The sequence below is a fragment of the Lepidochelys kempii genome, chromosome 3, assembly GCF_965140285.1.
Source record: "Lepidochelys kempii isolate rLepKem1 chromosome 3, rLepKem1.hap1, whole genome shotgun sequence".
NCBI classification, from domain to species: domain Eukaryota; kingdom Metazoa; phylum Chordata; order Testudines; family Cheloniidae; genus Lepidochelys; species Lepidochelys kempii.
Window position 1 is genome coordinate 109,299,923 of NC_136382.1, and position 15,545 is coordinate 109,315,467.

The window sequence follows — 15,545 nt, forward strand, 5'->3', positions numbered from 1 at the left end:
TCTGTTTTCATTGGTAAGCAGCATATTTATTTTATATAATATTTTATATAAAACATTCTAATATTAATATAATAAAATACACTGATTTAAATAAAATTACCTTTTTCAGAAGAACTATCTGACGGTGGTTTTACTATAAGCAGTATTAAGCTGGTTGACTAAAGTGCCAGCAGTGGAGAGCATTGTTTCATGCAGCCATTCATCTTGCTATCAAATTTTGTGTTGGGTCATATCAGACTTGGGTTAAAAAGAGAAATTCTGATCCCAAAGAGCAGGTTGGAAGAGATTGTGGAACTCATTAAATACAGTCTAAAAAGAGGAGGTAATGATTGCTCACTACATGAGCTCTCCCTACTGGTCAGACTCAGAACTGCAATGCTGTTAGCCGCACAAGTGGATGCTTGTCTTCTTTGAAGAAAAGTACCACAGTGGAGGCTATATGAGTGAAGGCTACAGGGATAAAGGTGGCAGTTGTGGAGATATTCAAGCCCCTCTTTGAATAAGCCTTAGTCGGTATCAGGTAACGTGGAGAACGATGATGATCCATACAGCAGAAACAAAATACTTTCTCCTTATACCTGAGTACTCAGATATTCCTGTGTCCTCTGTGTAAAATGCCCTTCAAACCAGCTTGGGTATACGGTGATAATAATGTATGGTGTGGTCATCAGAAGCATTACTGACATCATCAGACACAGTGGGATGTAGATTTTTGAAAGTGAAAGGGGGTGGGGGGGGCAAAGAGTGAACTGTCTTCTTTCTTTTTATCTCCTGCTTCATTCTTAGTTTAGAGCACATGAAACATGAAAACATACGAGTTTTCCACATCCATTTAGTGCCACAAACCACAAACATAGCTCCTCAGCTCTCCTTGTATTCTCCATGTTCTAGGAAGTCAAATAGATGCAATTGTAAGAATCAGGCCAGTTTTAAAATCTGCTCATCTATTTTTATTTGGAATCATCTGCTGCTGCTTTCTGTGCTTGTTTTTGTTGTGTTATTTGAAAACTGTTTAACTGTTATTTGAAAACATTTTATCATACTATTACATGCTTTTCACTTGCATTTTTCAGCTATTTCATTATTTGATTCAGTGGGGTGGGGCACTATTTACCAAATGTTACCAAAGCAATGCTTGCATCACCCCCATCCTGTAATATTGTAATACCCAGACAACCTTTGTAATTTGAGAGTTCTGTAGCTGGAATCTTCAGCAGATAAACTAATGGATCCTACTGTGCCTTGATATAGTTGCAGCATAAGCAAAAGGAGTGATATGGGAATAGTTTCAGGAAAGGACTGAGCAGAGAGGCTAGGATTCCAGATATGTAGGTTAGAATGTGTAGAATTTAGTCTATAGCGTATAACTGAAAAGAACATAGAAGGTATAATGTCAAACTATTGATTGGCTATATCAAAAATCAGCAGAGCAATATAATTGAAAAAATAAATTACCTAAAGTAATGTAGAGGAGGATTGGCTGCAGGTGACAAATCTGGTAAATAATGATCTTGTTTTTAAAGGCCTAATTTCCTGTTCCTGTTTATTTTCCCCTTCCTAGACAATACTTTTGTTGACAAGCCCGCATCAAAATTTGCCCAAGTGGACGGAGAGCAGACACCAATCATCCCAGTCCATCAGGTTATTGACAAAGTCAAGGGGTACTGCAGTGCTCACTCAGACAACTTCTATAAAAATATCATGATGTCAGACACATTCAGCCATAGCACAAAGTTCTGATTGGGCTTCTGAACTTCTGAACCACAGAGACAACACGAAGCCTGGAGATTCTAAACAATGGAATACTTGGAGACTGAGTGGGGAGAATTGTATTACCAGATGTAGTCATTTTTCCCATGGTATATTGTCATCCTCTTAACAGCTTCTTCTCGAGAAAAGGTTTTTTCACCATTAAGAGAGTCAGTCATTTAGTATTGATACTGACATTTTCCCACCATGAAATAAAGACTGTTTTCAAACATCAGCTGTATGCCAGCCAACAGGATATTGGGACAGCTAATTTAGGTGTGATCCTATGTGTATATTTGCAAAACTGAAGAAGTTCCATAAGCCCATCTCTCAATAATGTCAGATCTGAATGGGTAGAAGACTTGGTCTGTTAGAGAAAACAGGAGAAGTATCCCACAGTACACACAAGCTCTTGGATGCAGCTTTCTTAGTCAGACTCTTCTTCATGAGAAATGTGGATTTTCCTGACTGTATTTGCTAAACTCTTGATGTTTAGGTGTCCATTGTTGACAGTGTTTTCCACAGGTGAGGAAAACCCTAACTTCAGTGTCAAAGGTTATTTTGACCAAATGAATAAGTAAATCTTCAGGGCTAACCACACAAAGAAAATTGGATCTAAATATTGCTTACAGACTAGTTTCTGTATACGCTGGACCACATTGTATCTGTGTGCACAGAAAAGCATTTATCACATACATGCGCACCAGGATTTGCTCATGATAAGGGTGTGCAAGCCCCTGAGAACCCTCCTGCAAATTTTAAGCCCATACCTGTGTGTGTGGTTTCAGTTGGTGCAACATCAGTAAAAAACCTAATTCCAGACTTTACACAGAGGCATACGTTTCATTGATGTACAAAAAAGCAGCACCTCCCATTGTAACCCCCACATTGGTCTGTGTGAGCCCATGCAGAGTGCTCATGTTGGTCAAGTGAAATAGTAGTTGTTAGCATGTACATTCATAGCAAATATTACAAAGGACCCCACACTTTGTAAATCATATAGTGCTATAAATTTATCAGTTACAATACATTGCAGATCCCTTGTAAGCCCACACGTTAACTTGTCCATTTTCTATATTGTGGCCATATTGCGTGTACAGAGAACTTCTGTCACATGACATTGCAATTTGTGAAGGCTCTCAAGGTCACACTACATTACACAATAGCATTCAGCATCTACATGTGGACTTGCATCATCCATAGCTTCAAGCTTTCACTGGCATCAGCTGATTAAACTAAATATAGATCTGTACTGTTTGAGATGCAATGACCAAGCAACGTAAACTGAGTTCTGTATCGTTGTGCTATGCACAGAAGTGTGTGCAGAAGACAAAGAAGAACATAAAATACTTTACTTTTCCAAGCCGTGGCACAATATGGCCATTTCTAACCCTATTATCAAAAGTGTACAACTATTCTTGAAAATATGCAGAAACCAGGGCCGGCTCTAGGTTTTTTGCCACCCCAAGCTCAGGTGGGGCTGGGGCTCACAGGCGGCGCTGGAAGCGGAGGGAGTGACGTCCCCTTCTCCCAGTGCCTGCAAGGGCTTTCCCCCCTCCCCCGCCCAGCCGCGCCGACAAGCCCCGATATAAGGGGTGGCACAAGGCAGCGCAGCAGCCAGTGCTTAGATGCGGTGGCGCAGCCCCGGCCGGACTCGCCCTCTCCTCCCCAGGTAGCGGCTGGGCCCTGGCAGCTCAGCATCCCGGGGCTGGGGCTTCCCCTTCCCACTGAGGCCAGGGGTGCGGCGCCTTCGCCCCGTCTAAGTGGCGCAGCTCCAAGAGCGCAACTGCCCCCCGCAAAAAAGGGTGGCCGGATGCCGCCCCTGGAAATGTGCCACCCCAAGCACCTGCTTGCTTTGCTGGTGCCTCGAGCCAGTCCTGGTAGAAACCCATGCCAAATTGTGAAACACCTGTAAATGCACATTTCATTTAAAATGTCAGTAATAGAGCTGGCCAGAAAATGGGATTTTTCCATGAAAATTCAAAAAAAAAATTTTTAAAATGAAGAACATTTTCCCCAAAAGACCTTTTTTCATCAAATTATTTTTACCTAAAAATTTCTATCAGTTTTGTTCATCACACTTCCACAAACCACTGGTCTGATGTCATACAGCTATTGATTCTCAGTTAAGAAGCAATTAGATGTTCAGTAATAGGGTATTTGGATTTGTACCTTTATGGGCTCTTTGCATCCACTTGTTTATAAAGATCATTTTATTCTGTGCCCACACAAATGGAATATTATCCTTAACTATAAATACCTTGATCACTCCAGGGGAGAAATATATTTTAATCACATTCAATCCTGAAATACTATTGTGAAGTAAAGGTCCTACAAATTACCTGATCAAACCTTTTTCATATTAGAGCAAAATCCTTTCATGACTGTATAAGCTAAATCCATCCCTATTGACTTCAAATGTAATTATACTAGGGATGAATTTGGTCAAATACTTTTATCAAGGGAAAGAATTTAGGGAAAATTTATGTGTGAGCATTTACAGAACTTGTATATTATCATCCCACCTGCCTCCTGCAGTAGATAATAGTTTTCAGATAGTAGCTTACTGTGAGATTTCTACCTGTCTAGGATGTTCTACAGTGACAAGAAGGAAAAGAAAATATTTCTGGACATTGAGGAATTAATGAAACACAATCGTTCAATAAAATATGAAGTAAAAGAAGTATCCTGGCTGAAGCCTAGCTGTAACCTAACCAACAGATTAATGTACAGTTGCCTATATTTTTGCTAAATTAAGAATTTGCTCTTTTTTTTTACTACCATGTAGTAGTCCTTAACTGTCTATGTCAGATGTTCTTGAATGCTCTCACTTTTGCAATGTAAAATCTCTACTTTGTTGTTGATGTAACAACCTCCCTTGTATATACTTATTTATTTGTGAGGTTAAATATGTCAACATATATGTTAGCTCCATAATCTCTGTCCTTGTTATTTTAAGCTTCTGATTCATCATAGGAGGAGAGGGAAAGAATAATCTCTCATACTTTTTCCAAAATTGTGAAATAGTTTACTGTAGTTGTATCTTTTACCAATATGAGGGGAAAATGACAGTAATTTGAAATATTAGTTAGTGGAAGTTAGTGTAACTGATTTAAAGATGGACTAAAGTGGAAAGAAATATTTTTCAAATAAATATTCATGTTATTAGTGTTACAAAGAATTAAAATATTTTAATAATGACTTTTTCTTTCTTACAGTTCAATGAGAAAACATTGTTTGGTGGAATGTTGGAAAATAAGCTGCTGCTTATTCAGTATGTGCACTGGGGTTTGCATAGCCAAAACTCTGGGAATAAATCCACTTCAGCCGGGAATGTATTTTGCAGAATTCCTTTTTTCTTGTTGCGATTAATTCAATGCCAAATCCAATGCATGACTGAAGAGAATTCATTTAATGGCATTCATTTAATGGCAACCCAGTTATATTAACACACTGAAAGGGGAACAAAAGCAGAAATCCTATACTATATGCTGGCATGGTATTTTCACATGACTATAAACAGATCATCTTAAACTCTGATTTATACCAAGGTAGTTAGTTATTCATCTCCATTTGTTTCTAGGGGCAGGACTTGGCCCTTAAGTATAACTTCAATATCTTAGCAGGGTTTAAACAATCTCATAATGTTTAGTATTTTGACTAATCACTGCTAAAATATTTTAGCCAATTGTCATACCTCTTCACCAAAATCATACTATAAAAATAGTCGAGTCGTTGCTATGGCTTACATGCAAAAGTTCTAATGTTAAACTGCAAAGAGCACAGAAAGCCACTGAAATGTATTTCATCTACGACCCCATATGTGAGCCTTAGCAGAGAAAATGCACTTACAATATAGTAAAAAGTAGGAGGATTTTTTAGAAAAATGTTTTGACATTCCCATGAACACTGAGTAGAATACCATTATTTTCATCCTGAAATATAGTTATTGGGATTTGTTTTATTATAAAGCAAAGTGACATGAGCAATGCTGCTTTGTGTCTTTGCCGTGCTCTGTAGCAGCGGTTCTCAACCAGTGGTCCGGGACCTCCTGGGGGGCCACGAGCAGATTTCAGGGCGTCCACCAAGCAGGACCAGTGTTAGACCTGCTGGGGCACAGGGCAGAAAGCGAAAGTCCCACCGCATGGGGCTGAAGTGTGGGGCCCTAAGCCTCGGCCCCTGGGGCGGAAGCAGAAACCTGAGCAAATTAGTTTCACAATATCCCCTGGGGCCTTGGTAATTGCCCTGCTTGCCCTTAACAAGGGCCCTGGCTTTGATATGCAGAAAAGCAGTTATTGTGGCACAGGTGGGCTGCGGAGTTTTAATAGCATGTTGGGCGGGCCTCAGAAAGAAAAAGGTTGAGAACCCTTGCTCTATAGCAAATTAAAGCAAATTTTGCAGTTGCAAACATTTGCCAGCATTTTGTACAACCTGTCAATTAAGCAAAGCAGCATAATCATTCCATGGCAACCAACTAACAAAAAATCATCTCAGGCTTGAGTGAGTGGTAGATACAGGATTTTTTTTTTTTTTAAAGAGAACACAAACTTGAAGTAGTCAGTGAGACCTCCTTGGATCATCTACACCTTGTACTTGGTAGATTGCAGGGTTGCTACTGGCAGGGGTCAGGCTTCTGTGGTCTGGCTACAGAGCTTCCTTGCAGGGAAATATACCAGATGTGTTCACTATAAGATCCTTTAATGCACTGCTAGGAATGGCTTTTGAGAGCTTAAGACAGAGGTCTCCAAACTCCCTGGGATGCACTCCCCTGGGAGGGGGCAAAGGAACATTTGGGGGGGCACAGCATGGTGGGACCCAGGCCAGCCCACACAGGGGTGGGGAGGGAGTGCCACCTAGCCCCACTCTGCCCCCAGCTCTGCTCTAGCCCTCAGCTTCGCCTCCCTGCACACTGCGGCCCGGCTGCAGCTCCACTCCCACCCCCAGCCTCGGCCCCCAGCTGGGGCTCTGCTCCCACTCCCAGCTCCATGGTGGCAGGGGAGGTGGGGAACGTGGATAAGGGGGGCACCCTGAGAAGTTGGGGACCACTGGCTTAAGGTATGTTACACACATTGCCACCTTGTGGCTGAACACTATTATACAGTTTAGCATTCCATTACACCTAGAACTACACAACAACCAAATGTATATGGTAGGTAGAGAGGAAGGGCAAAGGTATTATCAATGAGGCCACTGAAAGAGGTGGGTCATGTTCATACAGCAAACTCCCCCCCCCCCCTTAGGCCCTGATCTTGCTCTGTGTAGGTGGACCCCCCCTGCACCCATAAGGAGGCCACTGCCTTCAGTGGTGCTCTGTTTAAATGCAGGGGTCTGCCATTTTGGAGTGTCTTGAAGTACTGCGGCCTTTTCTCCTCATTTTCTTATTATTTATTAAATACCAAGAGCTATTTAATTTTAATCCTCTGGAAATGGCTCCTACAATAAATGGCCTCCGCCAAGGCAGAGGGCGTTGCATGGGTGGCTATCACAGGGATGGGAAGACAATATTCCCAGCCAGCTTGTGACACAGCAATGAAGCTCCTTCACGACCATTACGACAACTACTCCTGTAGGGCGAGCTGTATTCTTCTATGCACCCTCAAGTCGGGTTTTGGCCACCTGGTCAGTATAGTTTGCAAATCCAGTGGCTATGCCCTTGTACTGGTACAAAGGTACATTCAGTGCTTAAGATGCTTGCAAGAGAACTGCTTAATGCTGTAGATGGTTCCCAATGGCTAGACGGTTCCCAGCGGCTGTGTGTAACCAGCTTGACAGTACCTCACTCAGACTCTCTGGGAAGCAATTCCACTAAAGTTACAGTCCCCACCACCACATCTTTCCTTCCAAGCCACAGTAATATAACACCATCACAAATACTTATAACCACCCTCAGAGCTAAACTTGCTAGCAATGTTCAAATTAGTCTTCAAGATGCCCCATGTGGTCAGTCGAACCTGTGGGGTTCCCCTGGTGTCAGGAGGCAGCAAATCCACTTGTTCTGATTGTGCCAAGGCCTTGCACTCTGTAGGTAGAGACTACCCACTGGGGTTCTTGCTTTTCTGAGCCCCTCCTGGGCAAACCAGCACAGTGCGTGCCCCTCCCATCTATGATCTGGAGTAGCAGCCTATTCCGCTGCGGCATGTGTCCCGCTGAGATGACACCCACCTACGATCACAGCGCAAACACTGCTCTTTGCAGCCCTTGTTTCCTTTATAGAGATGCATGGCGTAGTTTGCATGCAGTGATGACAGCACCTGGGACCCCAAATCGTATTGGGTTTTTTTGGTTTTGCCTTATCTAGCTCTTTATACATGTGCCGGTCCCTAGTGACCCTGACATAGGTTTCTAGCAGCACAGGCAAGCTTGTTTTCTGTTGAACAAACTGTCGGCAGCTAACAACCCATGTTCCACGGGTGCTGTTCTGTAACCGACCAGTGCTAATAAGAGATCAGCGTCTGACTCCACAGACTTTTTTGGTAGGTACTTCATTATTTTGACACTGTTCTCCACAACCCATTGGCTTGAGAGAATGAGGCCTAGTGGTTACATGTCACAACCCGTATTTCACTGCAAGCTGCTTAAGCTCATGTCCTCTAAACTGAGACTCATTGTCAGACATTGGTATAATGTGTAGCAAAAACAGATTTGCTGTGCACAATCACCTGTAGCTTCTAGTAATGCTACGTCAGAGAAGTCAGAATAGTCTAGGACAAATAGATAGTTTTTTTCCATCCAACATAAACTAATCCAGGGAGCCAATTTTTCATATGCCACCAACATGGGCTTTTTCGCTCGACTTTGCCAGTATTTTGGGGGGGGGGGGGCATAGGCAATAAGCCTTAAGAGCAGCCACAATGTCACCATACCAGCATGGGTATAAGTAGCAGTGTAGATGAGGTGGCACTGCTTAGGTGAGTAAAGTCATGCCGGAACACTAGGTATGCACCCTACACAGCTCTTAACATGCCCAAGCAGTGCCTCCCCATCGCCACTTCTATTTTCAGCAGTGTAGTGGCCGCTGTCTCCCTGCTTCCAGAGCCTTTCTGTACTGCAAGGAAAGGCTTCAGCAGCAGGTGGTGGGAGGCAGCTTGCCTTGCAGTGTGCTGTGTAGCTATATGGACCCTACACAACACCACAAGTGTAGAGTAGGCCTAACTCGGGCTTTGCGGATTCCAGTAATTTTCAAAGCATGTAAGTCCCCAAGAGGATCTAGGCCTCAGTGCTTAAGGTGTTTGCCAGAGTTCTGCTTTATGCTGTGTCCAGTTTCAACAGGCTGTGCGTAACAAGAAGTGTTTCATGGTGCCCTATCCAGACACACACGGTCAAGGAAGCTCAGCCCTGAAAGTCAGAGTCCCCACTACCAAAACCATCAGTCCCACTCTTGCAGTGGAGCACGGCTCTGCACAAGATTACTTTCACCTGCCTTTGAAACATGGTACTGAAGGAAGAGGGTTTGTGTGCCAAGTTGCCACTGAAGTACAAGGGGCCATTGAGGGTGGTCAGCCGGGTGTCATAGGCACTGCATCTCCCATCCTAGGTGGGACCAGTTTTATCCTACAGTACAACAGGCTCAAATCTGACCTGGGTCCTGACCCAACAGTAAGTATCACCAACTTGCCACAGCAGGACCCAAGCAGTGCTTGAGAAAATCCTAGTTAGTGAAAAGGGCAGTAAAGAGAACCAGGCTGAGGTGACCAGGCCCATCAAGCTTGACCAAGCCCTGGTAAGGCATATGTTTATAAGGGGGAACTGAATCTGGTGACATGGCAGAACTGTTGGGGGTGGGGGTCCACCCCGCCAACAGAACATGCCCCGCAGAGTGGAAATGAACCTATAAATGGACTCAGAAATAAGGGAAACCTGAGGCCGTAAAGCAAGTGCCAAGCCCCCGCTGGCACCAAGACTTCCACATGCACTAGTGCTGGATGCGAGGACATATCCTTTTTCAGAGAGGAGGGCAATGTGATGCATCTGCAAAGGAAGGGAATACAATTCCTGGCAGCTCCTTCCCCATTGCATTTACTTTCCCCCTGGCCTGGTAAGGGAAAAGGTCCTGAGTCAGGAAGTGGCCAGGCTCTGTTCGGGAGTGGGAGCCACATGGCAACAAGGAGCTGGAGAGAACCCCCAGGAACTGAGGCCAGAGTCACACATGGGAAAAGCTGTGAGCGCCGGCCATCACAGCTAGGTGCAGGTCTGTGTGGGGGCAGCTGGGCAAGGAGCCAGTGCAAAGGCACCCAAAGAGAGTCACTGAGCCTTGCTTGGAAACCCGCAAAAGTTTATTTGCTGCAACGGAGACTAGACTGAAGAGGGTACCCCCGGCACTAGGCCTGAAGAGCCCTGACTGAACTGGACTGCCCCAGTGACCCAAACAGGAACCACAAGTGCTTACTTTGAACTGTAACTGTTTACGCCTTTGTAGCTCAGGTATTTGCAGCCTTCGCCCTTTCCTGCCAGCCCAATTAAACACCTTCCCCTTAGTCATGTGTCGTAGGGGTTATTGGGACCCAGCAGGACTGTTGCCAATAAGGCGTAGCTGAAGCACCTAAAGTGCTTGCTGCTGAAACACGGTACACCAGATACGCTATTGGACCCAAAAGGGTTTGGTGTACAGAGTAACCCCAATAATAACAGGATTTTTCAGCAACCCAAAGCACCCATGAACCTGGTTCAACTGCTAAATCTGGCTCTTTGTATCCAGAACATGAGTGAAATGGAGCCAAAGAGCACTGCAAATTAAGGGGTATTCAGGGGAAAGAGCAAGTAATAGTAATAAATACAATCCAGATTTTTTTCCCAGCTGCTCCTACAGTCTCAAAGGTCTTACCCAGTCTCAAATGAGGCTGTGCACACAGATCCCACCTGTATTCTGTTGCCTGAACTCTTTTTGATAGATCTGGTTCTCCACGTGGAGATACCCCATCACTAACAATCACAACATTCTTTCCTGTACCAAAATGGTTCTGAAATTTGACTGCTGAGTGCTTTACTTTGGAGTGCTGGCCAACTCTTTACTCGTTCAATATTAGATTATTTTGGGAGAGGGAAGGGGCGTCCAGAAGTGTGCGGTGCTTTAGCTGCTGATTGACTGATTCTGATAGTCCCCACAGTGCAGTACTTCACAGAATTTCATTTCCAAACACTGTACAACTCAATTTTGAAAAAACAAAAACATTTCCTGCGTGTTTTCCTTCTCTCCTCTGCCTGGTTCCAATTATAAAATCCCTCCAGCAGAGGGCAGTGTCATATTACTATGTGTAAAGCTGTTTAAAAAAAAAAGGACAAGAAAACCTCAGCAAGATGCTTCCATAAATAAACCTGGGTGCAAATATTAGTTGGAGGGTTCAAATCAGGATTACTAGCTTCTATATTATTTACTAAAGTCTTACATCACAGCATAAAGTGAATGGTTTGTACATGCACATATGGGGGTCGAGGCCTATCTGCATGTGTTCATACAGCTTTGTGGGGGAGAAAAACCTTGGGGGGGGGGGTTTCTGACACTGGTCATTGCATTTTCCCCTTTTTGCAGTAAGAGGAGGTGATGGGAATTTCAGAATCTCTTTAACACCTAATGGATCCCATTGACCAGCAACTGCTGTTCTGCTTTCAGCTAAGAATCCTTTCAAGCTAAGAATCCTTTGTTCACCAGTTTGTTCCAGTACTGTACAGATTGTACAGACTACTTGAGTTTTCTGCGCTGGTGTCTTTTGATTCTGAAATTCACTGTACACATTGTCTAGGGAGACAAGACAATCGTGTTGATAATGCCACGCCGTATTATCCCTCCTTTTCTCCAACAAAATAGGAGGCACAACCTGACCCTAGCAGATCATCTAATCCAAATGCAGATTTCCTACTGTTTTCCATTCACACTGCAGACAGTTCACAACTGAGGTTTACAGCTGCTTGATTACGCTTTCCATCTCTGCATTCCTCATGCCTGTTCTGGCCTTTGTAAAGCTGGTCAGACAATTTTCAAAGGAACGATTTTCTGACAGAAAATGCTGTTTTGTCCAAATTTAAATGTTGCGTGAGAACATGTTGATATTGATGAAATTTTAGATGGATTTTTTAAAACAATTCAACTGAAAACAAAGTGTTTTGTTTCATCTCTCATTTCCTTCCAAACTTTATTTTATTTCATCTTTTAGGTTTATTGAACCTTCATTCCCATTCATAAACTCATCCTATATGTCTGGCAGTTAAACTCAAGTCATTGTTTACATGGACATATCAAATATACTTTTAGCTGCTAAACTGCATTAAAACAGCTACAAACAAGGAGGAGAAGCCAGCACTATATGTTACCAGCACTCATAGCTAACCCCCGAGCTCCTGGCCGCTGCAGGTGATGGGAGCCCCCGGAGCTGCTGGTGGTGGGGAAACCCCTTAGCTCCCGGCCCCACAGGCAGCGGGGGGATCCCCCAAGCTGCAGGGGTACCCCCCAGCCACCAGCTGCTGCTGCAGGCAGCTCCTAGCTCTTGCACAACTGCCCCACTTCAGGTGATATGGGGCCCCGCAGCTCCCCATTTTGTCGCAGATATGTTTAATAAAGTCAGACAGGTCACATACATTTTTCTTTTTTGCCCATCATGATTTAGCTGGGGTTGGTCCTGCTTTGAGCAGGGGGTTGCACTAGATGACCTCCTGAGGTCTCTTCCAACCCTAATCTTCTATGATCATATAGAGAATGCCAGTGGAACTCATCCAGGCCTGGAGGTCTGCAGACATACACCTCCTTTCGGTGAATGTATTGTTATTAACTCTATTTGATTTTGTAAAATACCCTTTGTCACAGGGTGAGCTAGGCCTTTAAGAGGAGATCAGGCACAGTCTCCACCTCCCAGATCATGGCTAGGAATCATGAAGCAGGGCAGTGTGGGGTTGAGGGTGGACAGCTGCTGCAAAGCCTAGGGTGCCAGACTCAGAGCCTGAAGTAAGGTTTGTTTTTCCCATTGCCATCTCTAATAACTGTGTGGAGAGAGATCAAGTAATGGAGGGAGAACTTAAGGTGACTTACGCTCCTGGTACAATAAGAAAAGGAGGACTTGTGGCACCTTAGAGACTAACCAATTTATTAGAGCATAAGCTTTCGTGAGCTACAGCTCACTTCCTCAGATGCATATCGTGGAAACTGCAGCAGGCTTTATATATACACAGAGAATATGAAACAATACCTATTCCCACCCCACTGTCCTGCTGGTAATAGCTTATCTAAAGTGATTTCCAGCACAAATCCAGGTTTTCTCACCCTCCACCCCCCCACACAAATTCACTCTCCTGCTGGTGATAGCCCATCCAAAGTGACAACTCTTTACACAATGTGCATGACAATCAAGCTGAGCTATTTCCTGCACAAATCCAGGTTCTCACATCTCCCCCACCCCCATACACACACAAACTCACTCTCCTGCTGGTAATAGCTCATCCAAACTGACCACTCTTCAAGTTAAAATCCAAGTTAAACCAGAACATCTGGGGGGGGGGTGTAGGAAAAAACAAGAGGAAACAGGCTACCTTGCATAATGACTTAGCCACTCCAAGTCTCTATTTAAGCCTAAATTAATAGTATCCAATTTGCAAATGAATTCCAATTCAGCAGTTTCTCGCTGGAGTCTGGATTTGAAGTTTTTTTGTTTTAAGATAGCGACCTTCATGTCTGTGATCGCGTGACCAGAGAGATTGAAGTGTTCTCCGACTGGTTTATGAATGTTATAATTCTTGACATCTGATTTGTGTCCATTTATTCTTTTACGTAGAGACTGTCCAGTTTGACCAATGTACATGGCAGAGGGGCATTGCTGGCACATGATGGCATATATCACATTGGTGGATGTGCAGGTGAACGAGCCTCTGATAGTGTGGCTGATGTTATTAGGCCCTGTGATGGTGTCCCCTGAATAGATATGTGGGCACAGTTGGCAACGGGCTTTGTTGCAAGGATAAGTTCCTGGGTTAGTGGTTCTGTTGTGTGGTATGTGGTTGTTGGTGAGTATTTGCTTCAGGTTGCGGGGCTGTCTGTAGGCAAGGACTGGCCTGTCTCCCAAGATTTGTGAGAGTGTTGGGTCATCCTTTAGGATAGGTTGTAGATCCTTAATAAATGCGTTGGAGGGGTTTTAGTTGGGGGCTGAAGGTGACGGCTAGTGGCGTTCTGTTATTTTCTTTGTTAGGCCTGTCCTGTAGTAGGTAACTTCTGGGAACTCTTCTGGCTCTATCAATCTGTTTCTTTACTTCTGCAGGTGGGTATTGTAGTTGTAAGAAAGCTTGACAGAGATCTTGTAGGTGTTTGTCTCTGTCTGAGGGGTTGGAGCAAATGCGGTTGTATCGCAGAGCTTGGCTGTAGACGATGGATCGTGTGGTGTGGTCAGGGTGAAAGCTGGAGGCATGCAGGTAGGAATAGCGGTCAGTAGGTTTCCGGTATAGGGTGGTGTTTATGTGACCATTGTTTATTAGCACTGTAGTGTCCAGGAAGTGGATCTCTTGTGTGGACTGGACCAGGCTGAGGTTGGTGGTGGGATGGAAATTGTTGAAATCATGGTGGAATTCCTCAAGGGCTTCTTTTCCATGGGTCCAGATGATGAAGATGTCATCAATATAGCGCAAGTAGAGTAGGGGCTTTAGGGGACGAGAGCTGAGGAAGCGTTGTTCTAAATCAGCCATAAAAATGTTGGCATACTGTGGGGTGTGGGGGGGTGGAGGGTGAGAAAACCTGGATTTGTGCTGGAAATCACTTTAGATAAGCTATTACCAGCAGGACAGTGGGGTGGGAATAGGTATTGTTTCATATTCTCTGTGTATATATAAAGCCTGCTGCAGTTTCCACGATATGCATCTGAGGAAGTGAGCTGTAGCTCACGAAAGCTTATGCTCTAATAAATTGGTTAGTCTCTAAGGTGCCACAAGTCCTCCTTTTCTTTTTGCGAATACAGACTAATACGGCTGTTACTCTGAAACCTGGCTCCTGGTACAATGAGTGTTTGAGCCCTCCCCTGCAAACAAGCAGGAAGGACTTAATAGCCACACAGAATCTAGCAACTGTGGCCCAAAGAGGGCAAAATGTTTTTTTCTTTTTTGGTTTGGACTTAATTTGCCCTGGAACAAGATGACTTTTGACTTGGCTGGATAAGGCCAAGTCATCTTATCAGCCTGGAGAATGTCTTTGGCAGGAAAACTGAGGGACAGCCACACATCATGTTGGAGAGGTATGCTGCATTCACATACCCTATTACATCACGGGAATGACCGAATGAATGCATGACCTGCTGTTGCTTGTAGTTAGTAGAAATTAGAGGGAAAACTTGAGTACATATTTCTCACAGGTCATGTAAAAACATTAATGAAAGTAAAGAAGACAATTTGTAACTTTTTTTAATGGATCTGTACTCTGGCAAACTCAGTCAATGTGAGTTTCATTGTAAGACTACAGAGTTGGAGGTTTTTGCTGTTTAACAGAGCAGTTGGTTTGTTGTTACTGTTGTTTTACTGCCTCTTAAACAGTGACTTTCCTACCTATTTTATTTTGCTGTTTTTTTACTCTAACTTATGTGAACTCCAATTTCAGAGAATGATCAATCACTTTCAGTCTTCTGACTGATGTAAGGGGAATGCTTGTTGTGTAAGTGTAGTGGGGTGGGGTGGGGTCCCCCTGCTCTGGCCCTGAAGGCATTAAAACAGCCCTGGGAGAGGGTTGCCCTGGGGAGCCAATAGTAAAAGCAGCCCTGGAGAGGGCTGTGGCTGGGGGAAGAGGAATGAGAACAGCTGGGGGAAGCTGAGTGAGTAGCTGACCACAGCTGTGGCCA

General features: G+C 44.1%; 1 protein-coding gene across 3 annotated transcripts in view; it reads left to right on the top strand.

Moving 5' to 3' along the window:
- Positions 1-4,878, top strand: part of ADGRG6 (adhesion G protein-coupled receptor G6) — a 154,076-nt gene extending 149,198 nt beyond the window's left edge. For 2 of the 3 annotated variants that reach the window (XM_073337489.2, XM_073337490.2), the window contains one exon: positions 1,562-4,878. In XM_073337489.2, the coding sequence (XP_073193590.2) occupies positions 1,562-1,740 (179 nt within the window). In that variant the 3' untranslated portion in view covers positions 1,741-4,878. The remainder of the gene's footprint in view (positions 1-1,561) is intronic. The other variant, XM_078852202.1, reaches the window with a different exon arrangement.
- Positions 4,879-15,545: the final 10,667 nt, after the last annotated feature.